At 61.4% G+C, this 24,190-nt stretch overlaps 1 protein-coding gene across 10 annotated transcripts in view; it reads left to right on the plus strand.

The window, feature by feature from the left end:
* Positions 1-23,274, plus strand: part of BIN1 (bridging integrator 1) — a 57,091-nt gene extending 33,817 nt beyond the window's left edge. Inside the window, exons 3-19 of one of the 10 annotated variants that reach the window (XM_055571918.1) lie at positions 1,797-1,851; positions 2,068-2,162; positions 2,861-2,956; positions 3,838-3,945; positions 4,669-4,761; positions 8,413-8,498; positions 8,685-8,760; positions 10,137-10,219; positions 13,216-13,363; positions 14,600-14,728; positions 17,999-18,106; positions 18,593-18,616; positions 19,405-19,512; positions 20,270-20,338; positions 20,557-20,667; positions 20,890-20,991; positions 22,643-23,274. In XM_055571918.1, the coding sequence (XP_055427893.1) occupies positions 1,797-1,851; positions 2,068-2,162; positions 2,861-2,956; positions 3,838-3,945; positions 4,669-4,761; positions 8,413-8,498; positions 8,685-8,760; positions 10,137-10,219; positions 13,216-13,363; positions 14,600-14,728; positions 17,999-18,106; positions 18,593-18,616; positions 19,405-19,512; positions 20,270-20,338; positions 20,557-20,667; positions 20,890-20,991; positions 22,643-22,750 (1,599 nt within the window). In that variant the 3' untranslated portion in view covers positions 22,751-23,274. Of the gene's footprint in view, positions 1-1,796; positions 1,852-2,067; positions 2,163-2,860; positions 2,957-3,837; positions 3,946-4,668; positions 4,762-8,412; positions 8,499-8,684; positions 8,761-10,136; positions 10,220-11,410; positions 11,456-13,215; positions 13,364-14,599; positions 14,729-17,998; positions 18,107-18,592; positions 18,617-19,404; positions 19,513-20,269; positions 20,339-20,556; positions 20,668-20,889; positions 20,992-22,642 lie in introns of all 10 variants that reach the window. The other 9 variants (XM_055571919.1, XM_055571910.1, XM_055571911.1 and 6 more) reach the window with 9 other exon arrangements.
* Positions 23,275-24,190: the final 916 nt, after the last annotated feature.

The following is a 24,190-nucleotide window of genomic DNA, read 5'->3' on the forward strand; positions in this document are numbered from 1 at the left end:
AGTCTCGGAACCTCCAGCTTCCTTTTCCTCAGGTGGCGCAGTGGTGTCGAGAGGCTGTGTGTGGGACGTTCTGGCCCCAGTGAGGAACTGTGCCCCAACTCTGAGGACTTCAGGGCAGGAGGAGAGGGCTCTGGCCAGGAGGAGGGGCCCTGTTTGCAGGGGGACAGGAGCGATTTGAGGGTGCTGGGGTGGGCCCATGCCCGGGGCCCGCGTCCTGGCCTGCTCTCGGCAGGGGCGTTGTTTGACTGGCAGGGGTAGAGACCACTTTTGTCTCAGGCAGGAGCACCAGGCTGGCAGGTGGAGCTCTGTAGGGGCACAGGTCTTCTGGAACTACGGCTTGCTGCCGTGGTATGTTTAGGTCTCCCTCAGAGAGCGGGACTTCCAAACAAGGTGTCCCTGAGGCGTGGGCTGGCGGGGGTCCCAGGAGGTCAGCCCCAGGCTCAGCCATTCACGGCCCTCCAGAAGCCGGGCTCCCTTGTGACCCCCTCCACACCCATCATGGTGCCCAGGGTAGAGCCCACCTCCTGAGGCTGCTCTTCATGGCCACAGTGAAGCCACTCCCGGCGCCTGAGATGTGCCGGGCACCCTGCAGGTGCTCCGTGCACGTGTGCTTGTGGTCTCCCAGGCCAGGGTCATTTGACCCGGTTGACAGATGAGGAGACTGAGGCTCCAAGAGGTTCAGTAACTTTCTTAGGGTTACATGTCTAGTATGTAGAAGGAAATGGCAACCCACTCCAGTATTCTTGCCTGGAGAATTCCATTGACAGAGGAGCCTGGCGGGCTACAGTCCATGGGGTCGCACAGAGTTGGACACGACTGAAGTGCCTGAACACACGCGTCTAGTAGAGACAGAGCTGGGTCTCCACAGCCCCACAGCCTGCGTGTGGAATCTCCTTCATTCCACACAGCTTCTGGAAACTTCAGCATCTCCCTGGCGGGAGTCTCAAACTTTCCTTGCTGGCCTCAACCAGCTCACCCGTCCTCACACCTAGAGCTCAGCTTTCCTGCCCCTGCCTCCTGCTGACGCCAGAGGAAGTTGAGGCTGCGCCCGTGGTTTTACCGCTCTGCTGGCCCTACTGCTCCAGGAAGCCCCTGGGGCTGCCCTCCCAGCTCCGAGGGTTTCACTCCCTGGGCCACTCCCCCCTTTCCCCTGCATCTTCCCTCTCAACAGGGCCGGTGTCCTGAGAAGCCTGGACACGACCCCACCCTTCTCTGCACTCCTTTCAAAGGCCTCCCCTTCTGGGCCTCTCCTCTCCCCAGCGGGTCGTCCTCCTGACCCTGTAAAGGCCTGCTCCCGGCCCCCGTCTCCGGTGGGATGCGCTGGGAGCCAGCTGGCCTCAGGCAGAACCAAGCTTTCAGGACCAGGTGCTGGGTGGTCCCTGTACCCCCATCATCTTCCTGTGCTGTCGGTCACCTGGCTCACGGCTGCCCGAGGGCAGGCTTGCCACCCGCCAGTCCCATCTTACACACGGGCTGTGCTCCAGTGTCTCGTCCAGGGTGGAGGGTCCCTGTCTTGCTGCCTTCCTTCCAGGGCTGAAAACAGTGCCTGGGAGAGAAGGTGAATGTCCCTTCAGGCACAGGGCTCCCCAGGTGGGAGCTCAGTGTGTGTCTGTGGCCGCAGAGGCAGTAGCCGCCATACCCCAAAGCTAGGGTGTTATCCTATCTGGTCTCCTGTAGACCCGATGCTTTGCAGTAGACAGCCCATCCGTGGCAGGTGTCCCCAGGATGCGGGAGGCAGAGGGCAGGTGTGGGCTGTGCTCCAGGCCCTCCCCTTCTCCTCGTCGTTCTCTTTGTAGACCGAGGGCACCCGCCTGCAGAAGGACCTCCGGACCTACCTGGCCTCGGTCAAAGGTAAGGGGCAGGCCTGGCCTGGACGGGTGGGCTTCCTGGGACACCCAGCGGGGCGTTCCCCAGGTGGAGCTGATGGATGCAGAGCTGGGAGGGGAGCAGGGCTGCCAGGTATGTCCACATACCTCCTGGACCTTCAGGGGTGGGGGCAGGGGTAGCCCCTGCGCCCCCCGCCCCTGCCACCAGCCCTGCCTGCAGTGTGGCCTGTCTGCCCACTAGCCATGCATGAGGCCTCCAAGAAGCTGAACGAGTGTCTGCAGGAGGTGTATGAGCCCGACTGGCCTGGCAGGGATGAAGCAAGCAAAATTGCTGAGGTGAGTGTGGGCCCAGTGGCCTTGGTCCTTGCCCTGAGGGGCCTCTGACCTCAGCTGGCTGCCCGTCGCACCCTGCACCCTCTGGGAACAGCCCTTCCAGTTCCCAGGTGCCGGGTGCTCTTGGGCAAGGCCCCGCCCCCCTCTGGGGGTCATTTTCTCCTCTGACACACCGTCACGCTGAGATGCGTTTCCTGTGATGTCTGGAGGCATCTCTCCTCTCTGAGTCGCATCACCTGGCTCTGGAAGCCTCCCTCCCCGACCCCACCAGCCCTGGGCGTATCTCATCCTCAAGGTCACCTTGTGAAAAGGCAGGACTTGTGACCCCTTGTTTTATGGATGAGGTTGGGCTTCCCTCATCGCTCACTTGGTAAAGAATCTGCCTGCGATGCACAAGACCTGGGTTTGATTCCTGGGTCGGGAAGACCCCCTGGAGAAGGGAATGGCTACCCACTCCATTTTTTTTGCCTGGAGGATCCCATGGACAGAGGAGCCTGGCGGGCTATAGTCCATGGGGTTGCAAGAGTCGCACACGACTTAGCGACTAAGCCACCGCCACCACCACCACCACCAGTCTGAGGTTCTGAGGCGCCGCCCAGCAGTGGGGCGACAGGGCTGGCCCCTGGGTCTCCGGGACGGGGAGCTGGCCCTGCTGCAGCCCAGCGCCCCAGTGTGCACGCCTGTGCTCTCGCCTTCTGCAGAACAATGACCTGCTCTGGATGGATTACCACCAGAAGCTGGTGGACCAGGCGCTGCTTACCATGGACACGTACCTGGGCCAGTTCCCTGACATCAAGGTGAGCGGTGCTCTGGCTCTCCGCCCTGCTGCGGCCTGGCAGCCTGTGTCAGGGGGCGGGAGTGGGAGAGGGGTGTGGGGGCGTGCGGGCAGCCCAGGGCTGGAGGCAGGCCTCCCCTTCGCCTCCCAGTTCATCCTCTGGGGCTGCTCCCTCTGAGGCTGGCCTTCCAGTCCCCAGGCCTGGGCCTTTCTGAGCTGGAAACCCTGTACCTGTGAGTCTCTGGGCTATGGAAAGAGACCTCGTGGAGCATGTGCGTGTGGGGCCGTGTAACTGTGGAGTGACTCTAGGGCTGATGAAGTGTATTAAGGGGCTGGAAGGCCTGGGCGTTGTATGCCCTGTATGAGACTCTGTGTGCTTGGAAGGGAAGGTGTGTATCATTGTGTGCGTCGCCTCTTATCTGGATGTATCTGCGTGACTGCGTGTGTTCAAAACGCCAGCTGCCCTTGCTGGGCCCAGTTGAGTTAGGACTGGTAGCTGTGTCAGATCTCCACGGAGGCAGCTGGGACCCCAGGTGCTCCCGACACACAGGCAGAGTTGTCTAGAGCTCAGGTAGTGACCGTGGTGCTGGGCCCGATCCTCTGGAGGGGTCACACTCCATGCTGGCCCCCGGCCACACAGTGCAAAGGCTCCTGAAGGAGTTTTACAGGGAGTGCAGGAGGGAGGCTGGTGGGGTGGCTCAGGAGGAGAGAAGCCTTGAAGGGGTGAGCTCTTTGCTGTCAGAAATGTTCACGCGAGTGTCTCGGGGATCTGTGAGACAGACTTGCTGAGCCTGGGGTCGGCGGCCCTGAGCCCTCCGGGTTCATCCAGGCCCCCTTGCCTGGGTCAGCATCTCAGCATGGGCGTCAGGCCCTGTTCAGCCGCCTCCTCCTTCCATACTTCAGTCACGCATCGCCAAGCGCGGGCGGAAGCTGGTGGACTACGACAGTGCCCGGCACCATTACGAGTCCCTTCAAACCGCCAAAAAGAAGGATGAAGCCAAAATTGCTAAGGTAAGGCTGGCCGTGGTGGCTGCCGGGGGAGAGTCCTTGGGAGTCTCCACAGGGCGCCTTCCTCCTGTGCTGGTCCACCACCCCCTCTGCAGGCTTGTCACTGTGCCCTGGCGGGCAGGGGTCCTCGGCCCCCTTTGCAGACGGATTCACCTCCGGTGACTAGTTCCGGGGTCACAGGTCCAGGGCGAGTGAGTGGGAGGCCTCGTGGGCCTAATGGGTGGGGCCCCCGCCTGGCCCCTCCGCCTGTCCTGAGGCCGCTTTCCAGGATGAGAGCAGGCCTGGCTTGGGTTTCACTGGCCCAGCCCCTCCTGGCCTGGTGTGCTCTGAGTGGAATTCCATCACCGGATCCAATGTGAACCTGTCTCAGCTGGAACAAGCCGGGTCGGGGTGGGGGTGGGGGGGTGCACCCACATTTTCCCCGCAGTGAGCGCCCCCAGGGCAGGAGCTGCTTGCTGAGTCCGTCTGCCCTTGCTAACGATTCTCATATTCTGCTTTGCAGCTGGCGTTCACCCAATTCTCCGCCTTCCTCGGGGCTCCCCTTAATTCTCTCAGCCTCAGGGCCTTTACCTGCTGTGGGGGCTGGCCCTCTGGAGGGTGGCAGGGCTCTGTCACTGCCCTGGAGACGTTTGGATGTGGTGTTTAATGTCTGTGTCGTTTCTCTCTCCCCGTCTCCCTCCTCTCTCTCTACTCTCCTTGGCCTTGACCTCCCCTCCCCACCCCTAGCCTGTCTCGCTGCTTGAGAAAGCCGCCCCCCAGTGGTGCCAAGGCAAACTGCAGGCTCATCTCGTAGCTCAAACTAACCTGCTCCGAAATCAGGTGACACTGGCTTCTAACCTTGCACGTGCTGGCGCCTTCTGGTCTGTCGTCCTGTCCTTGGTGCTGGGTGGTGCTGGGTGCCCATCTGCCCAGCCCCACCGGGGGGTGGGGGAGGGCTCGACTCTTTCCCCGGTTGGGAGGCAGGGCTGTTTTCAAATGTCTCTGCTGGGAGACCTCCTGCTTCAGAGAGCTGAGGTCAAAGGGAGGATGTGGATGGGGGCCGGGGCTCCGGTTAACCTGGGATGGCCCATCTCTGTCCTAGCGCCTGGACCTCTGGTCATCCCGGCTCCGACTCTGAAATCCTAGCCTCCAGGAGCCCAGGAAAGCCTCAGACTCTTTGTCCTCTGTGAGGGCTCTTGCAGGGACAGATGTGGTGTCTTTAGTGCGTTGTCCTTCAAACCTCATAAGAACTGTGAGGTTAACCTGGGTTTGCTGAGGAGATAAACCCGTCCAGAGAGGCCGGATCTCCTGCCCAGTTCCCAGAGCCATTTAGTGACTGAGTTGGGGCTCACCCACCTCAAGGCCTGGGTCATTCTCCTAGCTCCCTAGACTGGAGGTCCCTGTGGGTGTTCCTGCCACAATTGGCCAGAGTCATGGTGACCCTTGGACCTCTAGGCCCCAGGGTGCCCCTGGGGGGACGCTGAGAAGGCTCTTCAGTCTGGCTGGGATACTGAGACCTGGGCCGAAAGGACTGGCTCTTTGGGAATGGTCCCAGAGGGCTTCCTGGAGGAGGCTCTTTGCACAAAAGTGATACTGCCATCCTGGCAACAGGAGTGGGCTGGGTCCTGGTAAGGACCATGAAGCAGCGCCCTGGGAGGGCAGCTCGTGTTCTCAGTCAGTGACGCTGGCATGGCTGTAGCAGCACTTTTGGCCCTGGGAGGAGCAGGAGACGGGCCCCACTGAGGAGGCTGGCTTTCTATCCAGGCAGCTGCCCCATGTTTTCTGGGCCACTTCTGATTTCATCATCTTCAACTCACATGTATTGGATACCTGTGATGTGGAGAGCGCTGGGTTTAGCATGGGCTCATGGCCCAATTTCTTATTCACCCTGCTGCCTGATTTCTCTTAGGCCAGGGCTGTGGGCTGACTTTAGAGGCTCTGAGTGACAGCCCCACCTCTTTCTGGTCTAGGGGAGATGGCCTGGGTTAGGTCAGCCTGCGGGAGTGCTGAGGGACTGGCCTGTCCCGCCTGTAGAGTTCAGGACTTCGGGCTGGAGGGGGAATAATGGGGCCACTGGCCCAGGGCCAGGATTTCTGCATAATTTTCCCTGAAATGGGTTTGGGAGGATGCCAGGTGAACATTTTAGTCCAGTGGGATAAGCTCCTGGGAGACTGTGGGGCCAGGGGGGTGGCCATGGCCGATTTGGGGCTCCTGGAATGGGTGTGGTTGCGGATCCAGCTGGGAGGGTCCCATCCCCCACCTTCACCCCCCACCCTGGGGGATTGGCAGGAGAGGCCAGGGCACGGGATCTTGTCTCTGGATGTTGGACGGCAGATATTTTGCCTTTTGGCCAAATTGACATTCCCATTTGGATCCAGTTTTCATCTGAGCCTCTCTTCTTTCTTCCTCACCCTGCCTCACCCCTGGCTGGGGGCTGGGGAGCCTTCAGGCCACTGGCTGTCTGTGAGCTGGGGTACCTGGGGCCCTGTGCCGCCTTTGCTGGCTGACTTGATTTTGGAGGGACAACACCAGCTCCTGAGCCTGTGTTCTCCTGAGCTGTCGAGCTCTGGGTGTTCCCTGGTCCGGTTCCAAGCTGCTCTCCACACGTGTCACGGTCTCCCCAAAGCTGCCTGCAGGACCCTGGTGACAGGCTGCATGGCAAGGGCATCACTTTGTGGCTGCTGTCCGTGTGCGGAGGCGTGTAGTGGAGCCACGGGGGCTGCAAGGTCTCCCCAGCAAGGGACAGCTCTCCCCCCGCCTCCTGCCACCCCTTGTATTTCTGAAAGAGCCAGAATATGAAGAATGTGACTCAAAGGAAATAAAGGATAGGCCCTGACTTCTAGGAACTCTAAAACAAAGCCACGCTGCCCTTTGCAGCATTGCTGAGCTCTGTGAACAGGGCTTGGTGTCCAGCTGTGAACTGCTGTGCCGTCCACACCGTCTTGGCCATGCTTGTCCACTCGAGGAGTTGGGACCAGCATCGTGGGGACCAGAGGGGTGGTCTCTGTGGGTACGGAAGCCGGGGAGGTCAATGTCCTGGAGGAGGTGGGACTTGAACCAGCCAGTGCGCACTTGAATGGGAAGTGCATGTGACGTGTGAGGCTCTGGTGTCTGGAAGTGTGGGAGTCACTGTTTTGAGGGTGGTAGCCCCCATCAGGCACTGGGGTTCTCAGAGAGTTAAGACAGGGATGATCTGGCTTCTGGCCTGGAGGGCACCCCAGGTCTGATGCATTCTAGGTGTGGCCAGAGGCATGCATATTTAGAGACATTTCTTTGATTTCTTATACTCCCTTTAATTTTTAAATGAGATTTTAAAAAAGTTAGATGAGACGCTCATGCTCAGTCTAGCAAGTTCCAACAACCTGAAGGTGATGGAGTCAGGAGCGTGGTGACCCCTCTCTCCTCCGGTTCCCTAGTCATCCTGGCTGGGCCAGACACAGAAGGAATAGGATGTGACTTGGGCTGATCCTGTAGCTGCATGGACAGCCGGGTGGGCTTAAGTGGGACGGGCAGTTCTGGTGTGCTCTGCAGCAGTTTGGCATTCAGGCCAGCTGGCCTGAGAACGTGAGGCTGCTGGAGGGAAGTTTTCTCCTGGGCGAGGCCACCACGTTCCTGGGCTGTGACTCAGACCCCGAATCCAAGTCACCCCCCTGAGTCACCATTTCCTGCAGCGCTGTCCAGAATGAGCCAGCAGAGCCCTTTCTGGGGCCGGGGTCTGTGACTCACCTCCGCCCTCCGCCCCGCTCCCTCCTTTCTAGGATTCTGCCATGGGGCCTTAGTGCCACCAACTGGTGTGTGTGTGCAGGCATGGAGGGCGCGGGCCGGCCTGGGAGGGGGCACAGGCACCCTGCCCAGCAGCCCAGCCCACGCCTCGCCTGCCCTCCTGCCTGCCTCTCCGCATGTCCCCGAGCTCCTGCCTCTGTTGGGGAAGTGTCAGGAGAGAGGGGTCAGAGGAGAGGGTCGGGAAGCTTCTCCCATGGAAGTGAAGTCAGCCTGGTGGTTGAAGGCTGAGTAGGGGCCGGCCCTGGGAAAGGAGAAGGAGGAGTCAAAGGGGCCAGCATGGGCCAGGGCCAGAGAGCTGGGCAGCAGGCAGACTGTTAGCCCGAGAGGGGCTCCAGTGTGAGGACAGGGTCCCACCTGGCTGGGTCTGCGGCCTCGTGGCCTGCCTGGGCCTCAGCCCCCTTGTCCCCTTGGCTGGCACCTTCTCGTGTGCTCCATTCTTTCCTCGGGTCCCCCCTGAGGCACCTGGACCAGATAGGGGTTCTCTCATTGGCCATGGCTGCTCTACTGGCCCCTGCCCGGCGCAGCCCTGGGTTGCGGGGGAGGAGCTCGGGGAGGTCTGCCCAGGCGTCCGCAGCTGGTTCAGCCTGTCTTGCCCAGAGCCCTGGTTCCAGTGCACTGGAGAGAGTAGGTCTTGGTGGGGGCCTGGCCTAGCCTGGGCTGGCTAGGACACAGGCCCTGCAGAGGGGAGTGACCCATCCCACCCCCCAGGCTGAGGAGGAGCTCATCAAAGCCCAGAAGGTGTTTGAGGAGATGAATGTGGATCTGCAGGAGGAGCTGCCATCCCTGTGGAACAGGTGAGGGGTGGGAGGGGGCGGGCAGAGCCTCGGCCACCCTCCGGAGGCTGCAGGGCTGTGCTGCTCTGCTCCACGCCCTCCCAGGGCTGGGGCTGGTGAGGTGGAGGTATGGCCAACCGCGTGGCTCTCCCGGGCTGCCCACACTGACTTGCAATCCACCTGGCCCTTCTTCCCTGTGTCCTGCAGCCGTGTGGGTTTCTATGTCAACACATTTCAGAGCATTGCGGGCCTGGAGGAAAACTTCCACAAGGAAATGAGTAAGGTAGGTCCCTTTCCTCCCCCGCAGGCCCCCACCCCCTCACCCAGGGCCATGCTCCACCTTCCGAGGGTCAGGGTCAGAGGCACAGGGTGGCCTGGCTCCCTCTTCCCTGCGGGGGTTAGAGACACAGGTTACCGCAGCGCCCCCTCTGAGCCTCTGCCCTTGAGGAACAGGGTCAGGGCCCAGTAGGAGCTGCTGGGTGCACTGGGAGGCTGCAAGCCAGCCCCACGGGTTTAGCCCTAGCCCCTGCCCTGCTCCCAGTTCTTTCCTCCTTGCTTGGGCAGGGTCAGTGGCCCTCAAACTGGAGAAATGTTCTCAGGCAGCCTTGGCCCAGGGAGCTCAGTGTTAGAAAATGGTGGTGGTTTCCCAATTTGTAGGCTGATGATAAATAGTAAAATTTTTCCAATTAAAAAGAATTTTTAATATTCTTGAAGACATTAAAGCAGATTTGCCTTACCTACTGGAATCTGATGTAAGATGGGGTCTGATTAGCTTAAATTCCGATGTTGTATTATTTTCATTTTGATGAAAATGGCAGTTAAACTGCAAAGCTGAGTTGTAAAAACCTCATGTTGGCAACTTCCTCCTTCCCTGTGCCGTGGGTGGGCCTGACTGTCTCCAGGGCCCAGAAGAACGAAGCTATAGATCATGGGGGATTCCAGGCCCAGGACAGGAAGAGGGCTTTGGCCGTCTTGGGGCCTGTCCTGAGGGACCACCCTGAGTATTGTTTCCTGCCTGATTTTTCCTTTTTTCCCTTTTCCTTCCTTCTTTTCCTTCTTCCCTTCAGTATGAGACAACTTGTGAAAAATTAAAAGAAAAAAACAGAGATGTGTTTTGGGGAGAAAATATTTGTAAAGTCAGGAGGAAGATTCAGCTCTGGGCTTCCTAGTGGCTGAAGGAGAGGGAAATATTTTCAGTAAGCAGAACCACAAGATGCATGGGGTCAGTCCCTCGTCCTGCTGGTGCTTTTGGTGAAATCTCTGTCAGTTGTAACGTGAAAGCATCTTGGAAAATGACTTCAGCAGTTAGGATCAACAGTTCATTTGCAAAATTGGAAAAAAAAAAAAAAGAACAAGCAAAATAAAACAGTACAAGCTTTGTGTGACATTTTAGGAAGTGCCTATAAGTAGAAAGAAGAAAAAGATGGTCCGCAGAAACCGTGACTGCTAAGCAGAGCAGCCCACTTCCTCCTCCTCTTTGGTTTTCTTTCTGGGGTTGGTGTGCTGGCTCCCAGCTCCCACTGATGGAGAGAGAAGAGCTTGTTCCTGGTCCAGGTAGAGGCACAGGGCAGGACCAGGGTAGAAGAGAAGCAGGGATGTCGCTGGGAGGTGGGGCTGGTTGGTGGCCCCCACCCAACATGCTTGCTGTCCCTCCTGCAGCTCAACCAGAACCTCAACGACGTGCTCATCAGTCTGGAGAAGCAGCACGGGAGCAACACATTCACAGTGAAGGCCCAGCCTAGGTGTGTGAGTCCCCTGAGGGCGCTGGGGGGCTGAGGAGGTGTCGGCTGGGGCAAGGCGTCTTCCTACGGTCCCCTGTGGGTTCGGCCTTTCTGGCTTGGCCTCCCTGTGCTCAGGGGAGCAGGCGAAGGCGCCCCTTCTCCTTGGCTGTGTCCCATCTGAGAAGGAGCGACCCCAGGCAGTCTGTGGCTCTCCCGGTGCATGCCTGGCTTCCTCCACTGTGGAGCCCAGAAGCGGTGCCTCCACTGCTTTGCAGGCAGGGCTGGGACTGAAGGATTCAGGGGATCCTCGCAGCGGGGAGCCCCCTTCCACCACTCACTGCACGGAGGAGAGCCCTGCTTCCTGAGGGGGAAACCTCAAGGGAGGAGGGGATGCGCCTGGCCCGCAGCCCCCAGGAAACCACAGCGAGCCTGGGGCTTCCCTTCATCTCTGTCCTCGAGGTGCCGTGCGTCACGGCATGGCATGGAGTGCTGCGGTGCGCCTCGCTTTCCTTATCAACCATGCAGGGTACCTGGGGAGGAGGAAGGCAGTCAGTATTCTGTGACTGTCACTGCCCCACTTCCCCCTGAAAACACAGTGTGGGAGCAGCCCACAGGCTGCCCTGCAGGAAATGAAGGCCAGGGGCATCAGTTTCACAGGTCGCCTTCCTGCCTGGAGGTCAGGGTGGCAGACGCAGGGTGGTTGAGGAGGGGTCCGTGTAGGCAGTGGGGCCAGGCTGCCCTTGGGAAAAGGCTGGTCTGAGAGGAGAAGACGGGCTGCAAAGGAGGCTCGTATGTCTCCTTTACTCCAGAGTGGCCCCCAGGGCAGCCCAGTGGCCTTCTCCCGGGGCCCCGTGCTGGTCCGCTGACCCGGCTCCTTCCCGGGTCCTGAGCTCCTGTGGCTGGACCCCAGGCAGGGAGGGCGGCTGGCGCTGTCCTGCTGAGAGCCACCCACCAGGCTCTGTCTCAGGGGGTGTCTGCTGCTCGTTCTGCCAACACCGCCTCGGGGCTCCTGGCCGGATGCCAAGGCCTTGGCCCTGGACGGCAGGGATCGTGGGCAGGCCTGGGGCCTCTTCACACCCAGGGAGTCGGGGGTGCTTCAGCCCTTAGTCTTCCTCCAAGCACAGAGGGGCTGCCGGCGAGGGAAGGGGTCAGGCCAGTCCCACATCCTCATTCCCCCAAATGAAGGCCTCCACGTCCCATCCGCCCCCACAGAAAGAAAACTAAACTGTTCTCCCGGCTGCGCAGAAAGAAGAACAGGTACCAATAGGGAGTGCTGTGCTGTGGGGGCCTCCGAAGACAGCCCCCAGACCCCCATGCATGCGCCTGGCCCAGCCGAGGGCGCCACTAACCCCTAACCCGCCTTCCCGTGTGTGGTGTGTCTTGGGGTGGCAGAGGGCAGAGAGGTGTCGGTGGGAATCAGGGGTGGGGGGGAGGGTGGGTAGACCACCTTAGCACGTTCCTCTCAGGCTGCAGCCTGAACAGGAGTGGAGGATCCGCCAGAAGGGAGGCCTGGGAGGCTCGGGGAGAGAGTTGCTGCAGCATGCCAGATTGTAGGAATTCTGTGTGCTTGCGTGCGTGTGTGCGTGTTCATATACTGGATGTATATGCAGTCTTTAAGGAGGCAAACACACCCCGGGCAGGTGACAGGGTTCCTAGTTTCTGTCTGTCCTTCTGGACTTGCCCTATCCAACATGGTGGCTGTCCACCCCATGTGGCCAGGGGACACTTAAAATGTAGCCCGTGTGACCGAGGAGCTGCATTTTCATTTAATATAAACATAAAATATGGACTTCCCTGATAGCTCAGTTGGTAAAGAATCCACCTGCAATGCAGGAGACCCTGGTTCAATTCCTGGGTTGGGAAGATCCCCTGGAGAAGGGATAGGCTACCGACTCCAGTATTCTTGGCCTTCCCTTGGCTCTGCTGGTAAAGAATCTGCCTGCAATGCGGGAGACCTGAGTTCAATCCCTGAGTTGGGAAGATTGTCTAGAGAAGAGAAAGGCCACCCACTCCTGTATTCTGGCCTGGAGAATTCCATGGACTGTATAGTCCATGGGGTTGCAAAGAGTCAGACATGGCTGAGCGACTTTCACTTTCACTTTTCAAACGTAAATGTAAGCAGCTCCCTGTAGGTGGGGCTGGTCTCGGTCAGCACTGTTCTGGAGTCTCTCCAGGCAAGTACAACATAGATGTCTATTTCTGCCCGCTTTGTGCCCAAGTGGTGGGCTGTGCATGCCGTTTGTCCTTGTCGGTACTGAGACTTGACATGGCTTCTCCCACTTCATCCAGGCTCTGAGGCACCCCCTTTATTTATCCCCTCTGCCTGTGGCCTCTGCTGATCACCCGGGTTCCCTGGGAGGACCCGCAGGAGCAAAAGCTTGGAGCCAGCCACTCTGGTGTGGTGGGGAGCCGGGCCCTGGAGGTGGGGCTGGCTGGGGTGAGGAGCGGATGGCAGGCAGGCCGGCCCGGAGGCCCCTGGGGTCAGGCTGAGGAGCAGGCTCGCCCTGAGCACAGGGGCTGCTGCGTGCCATGTCGGATGATACTCTCTTTGCTTCTAGCATGTTTGGCTTTCTCCTGTTGTGGGCTCAGCGCCCCTGCACGAGGCTGGGGATCCTGCCTGGTGATGCCTCCCAGGGGCCCTCCCTGCTCCTCCAGCTGGGGTGGGGTTGTCACTGCGTCCAGGGCAGGCCCTGCTGCAGATACCTGCGTGTTCCCAGTGCTCATGCCTGTGTGGCCTCATTTCCACCTGTTCTCATGCACATTCACACATGGATGCGTGGGGACGTGCACTCATGCACACGAGGGTGTCATATTTTCTCTGAGTCTGGACACACGAGCGCCCTCAGTCTCCCAGGATCTACATGGACACACACACATGTGCACGCACATTTCCATACACGGGTCCCCGAGGCATTGGTGCGTGCACACAGCCTGTCACACACACACGTTTCCTCTCCACCTCTCGGACGCCTCAGCCTCCCTCCATCGGGCTCGCTCTCCCTCCTCTCTCTCTGCAGTGACAACGCGCCTGCGAAAGGGAACAAGAGCCCCTCACCGCCGCCTGATGGCTCCCCTGCTGCCACCCCCGAGATCAGAGTCAACCATGAGCCCGAGCCGGCGGGCGCGGCCACCCCTGGGGCCGCCCTCCCCAAGTCCCCGTCTCAGGTAGGTGCCTGTCTTGGTGGCCTGTCCCCTCCCTTGCTTCTTCCTGCTCTGCCGTCGTCCCGGCTCCTTCCAGTCCCCTGTCCCTGTGGGCCTGGCCCCTCCCAGGGCATCTGTGACAGTCTGGTGCCCCCACCCTGCTGTGGCACCCCTTCTTCCCTCTCCCTGGCCTCTGGGCTGCTGAACTCTCTCCATCTTTCTTTCTTGCGGAGACACAGGCTCCAGGGCCCTCAGCCCCCAGAGCATCTGGGTCTGCTGAGGTGGCCGCCTCTCCCTCTGCCTCACCTCCTTTCTTGTGGGGGTGGGGGGCACCTAGGACCCTGAAAGGGCCGGCGAGAGGAGGGGCTCCAGTGAGGGCCCTCCCCGCAACCCAGTTTCTTCCAGGTTTCTGCAGCATCCCCAGGAGCCGGAAAGGGAGAAAGGAGGAGTGGGGTCCACTGTGCAGCCCCATCTGAGCCCTGATGGGCTGACCGACCCTCTCCCCCCCCACAACCAGCCACTGGGCTCCCGGCCGCAGCTCTGCCAGTTGCAGGCCCTCTTCACAGCTGATTAGGGGAGCGATGCTAAGAGGGTGATGAGAGCCCACACTCGGACACTTAGTCTGGGCTGCGCCCTGCGCCAGCCTTTCTGTATTTTCATTCATTGTCCTCACACCAGCCTGTGAGGTGGATACTCTTATCGCCTCAACTTGACAAGTGAGGAAACCCAGGCTTGGTGGGCAGATGTTTGGCCCTCGGCGGGGCCCTGGCTGCATGCTGCCTCCATGGTGGCCTCCAGAGTCTGGACTGCAGCTCCTCCGGGGCGGGGGCAGGAGGCTGGGCAGAGGGGCAGGGGGCCTGGGTGCCGGCTCTCTCTCAGCTCCTATTTCTCTCCTCAGCTTCCCCACCAAGGGCAGCGAGAGCCGGACCCTCCGATGTGGCCCCTGACAGCCCGGCAGGCCCATCTTGCCTTCTTTTCTGTCTTGCTCTCTCCCTTTCTCCTGTCTCACTCCCTTGCCCTCTGACCCACCTCTCTCTGTGCAGGGCTCCTGACCGCCGGGCCTCGGCCACTCCCAGGGGCCCTTGTGGTCTCTGTGTCGGTGTCTTGCGGGTGATGACTTTCCTTGTCTGTTTTCCTTGGTTGCTGGTGGGGCCGTGGCTGGGAGGTGACTAACCGTGGCTTTGTCTCTGTCTGTCTCCCCCACCCCCACGCTCCGCTGCACCTTTCCATGCGGCCCCCTCACGTGCCGCCGACCCACAGCTTCGGAAAGGCCCACCAGTCCCTCCGCCTCCCAAACACACCCCGTCCAAGGAGGTCAAGCAGGAGCAGATCCTCAGCTTGTTTGACGACACGTTTGTCCCTGAGATCAGCGTGACCACCCCTTCCCAGGTCAGCCGCGGCCACCGCGGCCCAGCTCTCTCTCCGCCTTCTCTTACTCTTTCGGGGCATGCATGGCCTTCCCCTCCATCCCATGCCCTGTGCCTGTGCCTCAAGACCCAGGAGGCTGACTGCAGGGATTGGTTCTGAGCCTCCTTCTCGCACATCCGTCCACTCCCCCGCCCATCATTCTTCATTTCTCTCTGAGCATGTGGCCTAACGGAGGGACACGGGCAAATGGTCCTCATAGAGATGGCTGACTCAACAGTGGCCTCCAGGGTCCGTTGACATTGTGGCCCGGAGGGCTGGGCGGCTCAGAGGAATTGGGCCAATCAGGGAAGACTTCCTGGAGCAGGTGAAGTTTGCCAAGTGGCTGTGAGCAGACGCAGGGTGTAGCCAGAGGCGGCAGCTCGTATATAGGCTGGAAGTGGTGGGAGGCAGGCTCAGGAAGGGCAGGAGTTCAGTGTCGGGTGAGGAGGCCACTGGACCAGTTCGGGAGCCCTCCAAGGCGCCAAGACTCCAGCTTCCAGGATTGCCGTCACCACACGGAGGTGCGGCAGTGGCCGGGTCACCGAGCAGAGAGGCTGCTGTACCTGCCCTCAGAGGCGTGCAACGCCCATTCCCAGAAGGACGAAGGGAAGGCGGAGCAGGGAAGGTCGCTTTGGTGGCAGAGGAGGTGGGCTGCCCGCAGTCAGATCAGCTCACAGAGGCCGCGGTGCGCCGACCTCTCCAAGCCTGGCTTCCAGGCCTCCCTGTCTGTGCCGGGCTCACCTTTTGTGTAGGCCAGCCAGTCCCAAGCTGCGCTGGGCCCTGAGTTGCAGCACTCCTGTGGGCTTGCCCTGCCAGGGGTCTTCCTCTGCACAAGCTCAGATGCCTGGAGGGGAGGGGCAGGACTGGAGGGTGTGCATGTGGCCGAAGAGGCAGTTGGGAGCACAGGACAGCGTTTCCTGCTACGAGGGGCCGTGGCCAAGTGGGCTTCAAGCCCCCACAGGAGGACTTTGGATTAAGCTTGGAACTTTCAATACAGATGGCTGGGGGCAGGCTTGTGGTGCCTCGGCTTGGGGACCAGGGTGGGAGCCCCTCTGCAGAGCGCGGCTGAGGCTGGCTCAAGGTGCTCCTGGGGTCTTGGGGAGACCACGACCTCCGGGCAGATTGCAGCTGGGGTGCTCACTGCCTGGAGCCTGCCTCTGCCTCAGGGGCACGTAAGGGCTGGTAGACGCTGCACAGGGAATGCAGCCAGCTGCTGACCCACTGGCCCGGCTCAGTGTTCAGTCGTCTCCGGGAGGGGTTGTTCCCACTGAACCAGCGAGGAACTGCAGGCCTCAGCTGCAGCCGCGGTCTGCCCTGCCCCCGGTCCCTGCATGCTTCTCCTGCTGTCTCTCTGCCCACTCCTGGGAGCTGAGGCCCTGCCTGGTGGGGTGAGCAGTGCCCCCATGGGTTCTGTTGCCTGGGGCGGGGGTGGACTGGTCCATCCATGACGCTGTGCTGACTGGGCTGCTCTGCTGGCCAGGGCTGAGTAGCCTGTGTCCCTGTGCTCAGGGGAAGGCTCCCAGCCTGCGTGGGGAAGGCTGAACTGCTGGGAAGTGGGGCAGAGAAGATGCAGCCTGCCTTCAGCCTGGTGACCTTGTCCACTTGGAATCTGAGGGGGCCTCTGTCTGGGCTTGGCTGACTTCTGAGAGAGGGTGGGCAGTGGGGTGACCTTGGGGAGAGAAATGCTACCTGTCCCTGCCCGGAGGGCACCCAGAGCTCAGCCTCCACAGTGTCCTGGACTGATGCTGGAGAGACAGTGGTGACCTTCCTCCCGGGCTCACTGGACAGGGCTTGACCTAAAGGAGAGTCTTGTGGCTGGGGGTGACCGCGGGGCGGGAGTGAGTCCGCTTGGTGTGATGTCTCTGAGCTCAGCTCCTTGTCCCCTGAGCTGTGGATTGGCAACTCCAGTCCTTCTCAGGACCCTGGTCTTGGGCCTCCCTGGACAGGCCACAGGTCAGCTGGGAAGGCCCTCCAGGAGTGCCCTGCCCATGCTCCCAGGTCTTGCTGCTGCTGCTAAGTCGCTTCAGTTGTGTCCGACTCTGTGCGACCCCACAGACGGCAGCCCAACAGGCTCCCCCGCCCCTGGGATTCTCCAGGCAAGAACACTGGAGTGGGTTGCCATTTCCTTCTCCAATGCATGAAAGTGAAAAGTGAAAGTGAAGTCGCTCAGTCGTGTCCGACTCGTCGCGACCCCATGGACTGCAGCCTACCAGGCTCCTCCGTCCATGGGATTTTCCAGGCAAGAGTACTGGAGTGGGGTGCCATTGCCTTCTCCCAGGTCTTGGGACCTTCTAAATGGAGGATCTCTGGTGCCTTGGGCTGGAGGGCGAGTCCCATCAATTCTGGGCACCATCAAGGGGGTAGGGAGGGAGCTGGCTGCCCTGGGCTTGTGGGGCTGTGGCCCTTTCAGCTCTGCTTTAAGGACCGCACCCTGGGCCAAGGCAGGGCAGGCAGAGTACTCCTGGCCCCGGGGAAGCCCCTGGTATGAGACGGGGATGCAGTTGAGCAAGCCATCCTCGTAGGGAGGCGGTGTGTCCACTGGACCGGGGCCGGCTCTGGGAAGACGTCTTCCGTGGTCGTCTGGCCCTGCTTACTAAGCAGCTGGCTTCTCACAGTGGGCAGTGCCACTGCGCTGCGGTCTCCTGGGGGCCGTGCCTGCTCCATGCACATCCCTGGGCTGCGCTCAGCCCTGCTGAAGGGACCGTGGGGTGCTGGAGAGGGCCCTGCACTGTGAACACAGGTGCTCCCGTGTTGGGGACCCCTGTGTTTACGATGGGGCTCCCGGGCACGGTGTGCTGGCTTGGTGGGCCCTGAACTGGCTGGGGTGGGGGTCACTGAGGGACCACCTGTCCATCTGGGACAGCCCGTGCCTCTGTAGGGCTCCTCTGAGCCAGAGGGGCTGCGTGCTCTTGTCGCTGTGTGGTCTTGTCCAGCCCGCACCGTGGCTGGGCCGCTGCTGGAAGGAACACGAGATCAGGGGAGTTGTTGGGCGCGCGCACTGGGACATCTCCTCGGCCTGTGGGATGGAGAGCGTTGGAGGCTGGGCATTGGTCTGGGGGTGGCTGCCCAGCTGAGTGAGGGCTGAGCTGGCCCCAGGTGTGTCCTTGTGAGGGTGGGGCCGGTGCCAGGTGTGTGGGACGGGCCTGCCCTTGTGTCGGTGGGTGTGTCTGGGAGAGGAGCCTGCTGTGCGTGTCCTGGCTGAGCGCTTGCTGCCCGTCACTAACCGCCTTCCTCTCTGCCACTGCTGCCAAGTTTGAGGCCCCGGGGCCTTTCTCGGAGCAGGCCAGTCTGCTGGACCTGGACTTTGACCCCCTCCCGCCTGTGGCAAGCCCTGTGAAGGCGCCCACGCCCTCTGGTCAGGTTGGTGTGAGCCCACCACCGCCCATGGGCCCACTGGCCTCTGGGCACTGGGGCCTGGGTTCATGTCTGCCCACCAACCTCCTTTGGGGGTTTTGGGGTCCCCGGCTCTCCTCCCACTCACCTGCCTTCCCCTGGAGCCCTGGTCCCTGCTCTTGTCACCTCCCTTGGTCCTGACCACAGGTCAATGAGAGACCCCTCAGGAGGTCAGCTGCATACCCGCCTGGCAGCTCACATAGTCCATCCGTCTGAGCACCCCGTTCCTCTCTCCGTGGCAGCCCTGGATGTGGGTGTGCCCTGGCCTGTGGTCTCCGTCTCCTGAAGGTGTCCAGGACTCGGTCCTCTGGAGGCCTCAGAGCCTAGTTCTGCTCTGCCCCACACCTATTGGGCTCGAGGGCCCTGGCATGGGCCTGGGGTGGGCCTGGGGACTGTTTGCCTGCCTGTCTCTAACCTCCGTGCTAACTGTCCTTCTCCCCTCTCTGCGCTCAGTCGATTCCATGGGACCTCTGGGAGGTAAGCTGTGCTGGCGCTGTGCCTGCCCCGCAGGGGAGCCGCTGTGCTGTGTGTGCGGCCCCGCCCACCGCGTGCTGCACCGTTCGCAGGTGCACGCGCGCGCACGGCCGCGCCTCCCGCTGTTAGGGAGCCTGCGCCTTCAGCCAGGCCCTTTGGGAAAGGGCTCCTCAGTTCAGCCTCTGAAGAGTTCCCCAGGGTGCAGCCCAGTTTTCAGGGGCTGTGAATGGCCCTAGACAGTGACCAGCTGGTCCCCAGGGTGGATGGGGTGTCCCTGTACTGGGCCCAGGTCTGGGGAGCAGGGGGACCTCGGGGTGGAGGGGTTTTCTGTCAGCAGAGGCCCCTCAGGGCAGTGGGACTAGTGAGCTGGTGGGACACAGGAGAGAGGGGTGGCGACTCGAGGAGCAGGACAAGCGGCCTGAGGCTGGACTGGGGGCCGTCGTCACCTGGGGGCTCAGGGACGGAGACTCGGGGGGCAGGGGACGCCCCGCAGCCGGCGATGGAGCTCCTGCAGGAGCAGGAGGGGCTGGCGTGAAGGTGCCGGCAGCCCAGGCCTGGGGCTTGCGAAGCTCCACTGGAGGAGGCCCGAGGAAGTCTGGCGCTGGCAGGCAGCGCCGCTTCCCTGGCAGGGGCTGCGCTGCTGCGGCATCCACACCTCCCTGCCCTCTGGGCACTCAGCTGGCCCAGGCTGGCGGCTCACCACCTTCTTCTCTTGTCTCCTGCCCCGCCCGACACCTCCCCCCGCCGGCCCCGGCCCTCCCTCCCCGTTCCCCGCGCTGGCCTGTCACTAGCCCACAGAGAGTCCAGCTGGCAGCTTGCCTTCCGGGGAGCCCAGCGCTGCCGAGGGCACCTTTGCTGTGGCCTGGCCCAGCCAGACGGCCGAGCCGGGGCCTGCCCAAGTAAGTGCCCTGTCAGCGTCCCCACCCTCCCTGCCTCTTGGGGGTGTAGCATGGAGGAAGAGGCCGGAGGAAGGGGCACAGGAGGGGTCACGGTGGGACTGAGGGCGAGCCTTTAGCCAGGAGGCCCCTGCACAGGGTTTGTCTGTCTCTAGTGCCGGAGGGGCGCAGATCCGCTCAGCCCTCGTCTGCTGGCCAGCAGCAGCCTCCCAGTTCAGGGCCCCCGCGGTGGGAGGGAGGTGTGTTGAGATGGCCTCCTGGTTTACAGTGGGCACTTTCCAGAATTCTCCTTGAATCTTCAGCCTAACCTAGACATTGCCTCCTGGGGCCCAGGAGGGTTGAGTGATTGCTCCCAGAACTCAGACGTGGCTGAGTCTCAGGGCAGACCCAGGTCGGCCTGACTGCAGCCAAGCAGTGTCCGCGGTGCCCTGCCTGGGCCCTCACCGTGGGAGCCACCTGTGAGGGGCCAGTGGGGCTGAGCAGATGGGAGGAAGGAAGCCGAGGCTCGACCAGGGTTTGAGCTTAGAAGGCAGAGCCTGTGAGGGGGCCCAGGGGCCTGTGCTGGGCTTCTCAGCAGCTCGTCACTTGGGGTCCGGGGTCTGTGTGCCTGCCAGCACCTTCTCCAGCTGCTTCCCATGCCCAGGGCCTTTCCTTCCGGGGCTCCCTGTACTGGACAGAGGCACTGGCCCTCTGCAACGTCTCCTTGTTCTGGCCGGCACGCCTGTCTTGCGTCTGACCCCACATGGCATTTATGTTGCAGCCAGCGGAGGCCTCGGAGGCGGCTGGAGCCCAGGAGCCTGGGGAGACGACCGCAAGTGAAGCAGCCTCCGTAAGATGCCAGGGACCCAGGCCCTGTGATTCCTCCCTGCCGCTTGCGGCTCCCTAGCCTGTGTCTTGCTCTGTGCTGGTCCAGGTCACAGTTCCTGTCGAGGAACCTGGAGGCCCGCTGGCTTGGCATCAGGCGCAGACACCCCCCTCCTCTGCCAGCGCGGCCCACCCTCTGGGACCCCCTCCCCGTGTCACTGACCTGCTCTCCTCCCCCGCCAGAGCTCTCTCCCTGCGGTGGTCGTGGAGACCTTCTCGGCAACAGTGAATGGCACGGTGGAGAGCGGCAGTGGGGCAGGACGTCTGGACCTGCCCCCGGGGTTCATGTTCAAGGTGAGTCTGGCCTGCTGACCTGCGATCTCCTTGGGCCCTGGGCTGTGGGGGTGGCCCACGCCCATCCCACGCCTCTCCCCCCACCACCCCCCGCTCCCCAGGTGTGAGGTGGTGTCCCAGCCCTGTTCCTGCTGCATTCACTTGCTCCCGGTGCCCATGGGACTGCAGTGGGGGCAAAGGTCGCTGAGGGAGGGGGTGTCAGCTCTCCCCCACCCTCTGCAGGTGCAGGCCCAGCACGACTACACGGCCACTGACACGGACGAGCTGCAGCTCAAGGCTGGGGACGTGGTGCTGGTGATCCCCTTCCAGAACCCGGAGGAGCAGGTGAGGCCGGCTCTGCGGGAGGCACGGCGGCCAGCAGGGGGCAGCAGAGCCCCGCCTGCCAACCCGTGGCCTCTGCCCACCACCGAGCATTTCCTTCCCTTCCATCCCTGCGGCCCTCAGGGCTCCCCTTGGCTGTTCACTCTTCTTCCCACCTCAGTCTCTTACTTCCTGCTTCCTGCTTCCTCCTCTCCTCAGGCTCGGTCTGCCTTCCCCTGGGCTCTCCGCATCTCAGTTCCTTCGTCATCTTCTCCCTTCCCTGCCCCTCCGCAGTCTCTCTCATCCAGGACAGGACCCCTGGCTGCCTCTCCATGGGCCTCCCCCACCCCCCCCAGCCTGCTCTGCAGCCTCCCACTGGCCCTGGGTGCCACCCCCCAGGCTGGCCCTGCCCCGTCCACAAAGACCGCACACGTCCCTGCCCACAGGGAGAGACGCCTGAGTCTCCAGCCCTGTCCCCAGCTGGTCCTCACCCCGAAGCATCCCAGATGCTTCTGCTGCGGCCTTACTTTGTTAGTGAACGTCCTCAGAGTGGGTCCCACCGATCCTGGGAGGCTCAGCGTGGGACAGAAGTGCCCCCACTAGGTGCCGGGCAGGCTGCTTAGTTCAGGTTGCCGTGGCCCCTCAGCAGGAGCCCTTGACTGTGGGGCATTGACGGTGCCGTGCGGGCGCCCTTGTGGATACCCAGGGGGCAGCCATGGTGCGGAGCAGACCTGGCGGGATTCCTAAGCCTTTGTCGCCAACACGTCTGTGTGATCTAATTATCAGAGTGACTGAGTCGGGGAGGAGGGCCGGGTGTGGATTGAGGCCAGTCTGGCTGAGGCGTCCTGGGCTGGAACTTGAGGCTACTAGGTACTTTTTGAGCCCACCGTGGGCTGGAGGGTTTGAATAAGAAGGCTTTCCTGGGCCTGGTGCTGAATTAGTTACTTCTCCTAAAGCCCCAGGTCTCCGCTGATCTCCCTGACGGGCCAGCCCTGGGCTGGGTGGGGTTCTCAGGAGCAGAGTCCTGGTCCCCTAGCACACAGCGGGAACCGTCTGTGATGGTAGACGCGCCTCACGTAGGACCCACATAGGGTGTCAGACAAGGCAGGTAATCATGTGGGTAGGTCCCAGGGATGGCCCAGCTGCAGGCGCAGCAATGGCCTTGGCTTCAGGCAGGGTGTGTGGTCGCCGCAGGCCCAGGGTCAAGGCTTGTCAGGGCTTGGATGATCCCTGTGAGGGGTCAGTATTAAAGCAAAGGTCAGGTTCAGCTTGGAGGCCTTGGTGGAACACCTCAGGTCACTCTAGAAGCTTTTAAGTGCTCAGTGCATTGTTTGTAGAAGGCCGGAAGGACAGCTGATATGCTCCTTGGTGATGTCCTCTGTGCGCACCGGCCAGTGAGAAGCTCAGTGGTGGGGACTGAGGGAGTTGTTTAGAGGCGTTTGGACCAGGGCGGCAGTCAAGCTGTCTTTCTGCAGTGAGGAGGACTCACCAAACAACAAAGAGTTAAATCTGCCTGCTGAAGGCCGGGATGGCTCCTGGGGTAGGAGGTGTCAGTCTGGGTCTTAAAGTCCCAAGGCGGGTCTGACAGCCTAGGAGAAACAGCCGGCAGAAGGAGGGCCCAGCCTGTAGGTGTGAATGCCCTCCTCCCCCTGCAACCTTGCTCGCTTCCCCTTAGGATGAAGGCTGGCTCATGGGCGTGAAGGAGAGTGACTGGAACCAGCACAAGGAGCTGGAGAAATGCCGGGGCGTCTTCCCCGAGAACTTTACCGAGCGGGTACAGTGAGAGTGCAGCTGGCGGAGCTCTGGGCGTGTGAACAACAGCACCTTCTCCCGAAAAATGTGTGTTTCTTGCTTTCTTTTTTGTTTTTGTTTTTGTTTTTAAACTTTTGAGAAGTAAAAGGGAAATTGAGAGGAGAGACCTAAGCCAGGAGGTGTTCTCCCAAAGATGAGGTTGTTTTCCAAAGAGCCTGGTTTCGGCGAGCCTGGCAGAGTCACCGGCGTTCCTAAAGCTGCTGTGTTCCCTAGTTGAGCTCCCGGCCGCCTCCCCCGCCCTCACCCTCTGGTGTCGCCGCCGCCGGCCACGGGACGGGGCCTGGGGGCCACCGAGCCACCACGCTTGCCTGAAGCTTGGGCCGTGCCGCCTGGGCCAGGGTCTCCTTTCCTGGCAGCCGCCGTGGGTGGGGTCCAGGCTCTCCAGAGACTTCGGGCCCAGTCACCAGCCTGGCCTGGCCCAGCCCCGCAGGAGTCTGTGTGCTGTTTTAAAATAAATCTTAGTGTTCAAAACAAAACGAAACCAACAAAAGCTGACAGACGCGCTCAGAAAGTGTGTGTTTATTTTCTTTCCCCTCCATTTCCGTCTGCCACGTGGGCTTCCCTTGTGGCTCAGCTGGTAAAGAATCCACCTGCAGTGCAGGAGACCTGGGTTTGATCGCTGGGTTGGGAAGATCCTCTGGAGAAGGGAAAGGCTGCCCACTCCAGTATTCTGGCCTAGAGAATTCCATGGACTGTATAGTCCATGGGGTCGCAAAGAGTCGGACAGGACTGAGCAACTTTCACTTTCCGTCTGCCATGCAGTGGAGCTGTGGTTATCTGTGCTTTTGTCCTGGGACGGCCCACCCGGCAGGCCCTATGTCTTGGACAGCCCCCCACCGGCGTGTGACCTCCACTTCCTTTTGAATTCCCCTGGGCTTCAGCCCCATTCACTGATGTTTTCGCTGGTGGTTGGCTGGGGTGCAGGGCATGGGGACCAGGTGACAGGAAGAGCAGATAAGGGTGCTAAGGAGGCTGTTGGGTGCTGTCTTCAGTAACATTCTTTAACAGGGAGAACTCAGGAGGCAGTCCCAGGACTGCATTTCACAGATGTGGTATCAGGCCCAAGGAGGGGTGGGGATAAAGCTGGACAGTTGGCCCCCAGGCCCAAGAAGGCCTGGGCTTGATGGGCAAGCTTCCCTCTCTCCCCACCTGCCTCCCTTTCCAGCATGCAGCCCGGGTCTCCAGTGCCATCGGGGTACCTGGGCTGCACGCACAGCAGCGGCCTGGCTCCTTTCTGGGGGTCATGGAGTTGTGCTCTTGGGCCCGGGGGCCAGCCTGGGCTTCCAGTGGCAGGGATTTATGTCCGCATACATCTGTTCTCTGGGAAAAGCAGGTGAAGGGGATGCCTGTCAGCATCGTGGTTTGATTTTTGAGCTTTGTTTCAGGTGGCAGCTTGGTCACTGCTGGAGCT

This window comes from Bubalus kerabau, chromosome 3 (genome assembly GCF_029407905.1).
Source record: "Bubalus kerabau isolate K-KA32 ecotype Philippines breed swamp buffalo chromosome 3, PCC_UOA_SB_1v2, whole genome shotgun sequence".
Lineage (NCBI taxonomy): Eukaryota > Metazoa > Chordata > Mammalia > Artiodactyla > Bovidae > Bubalus > Bubalus kerabau.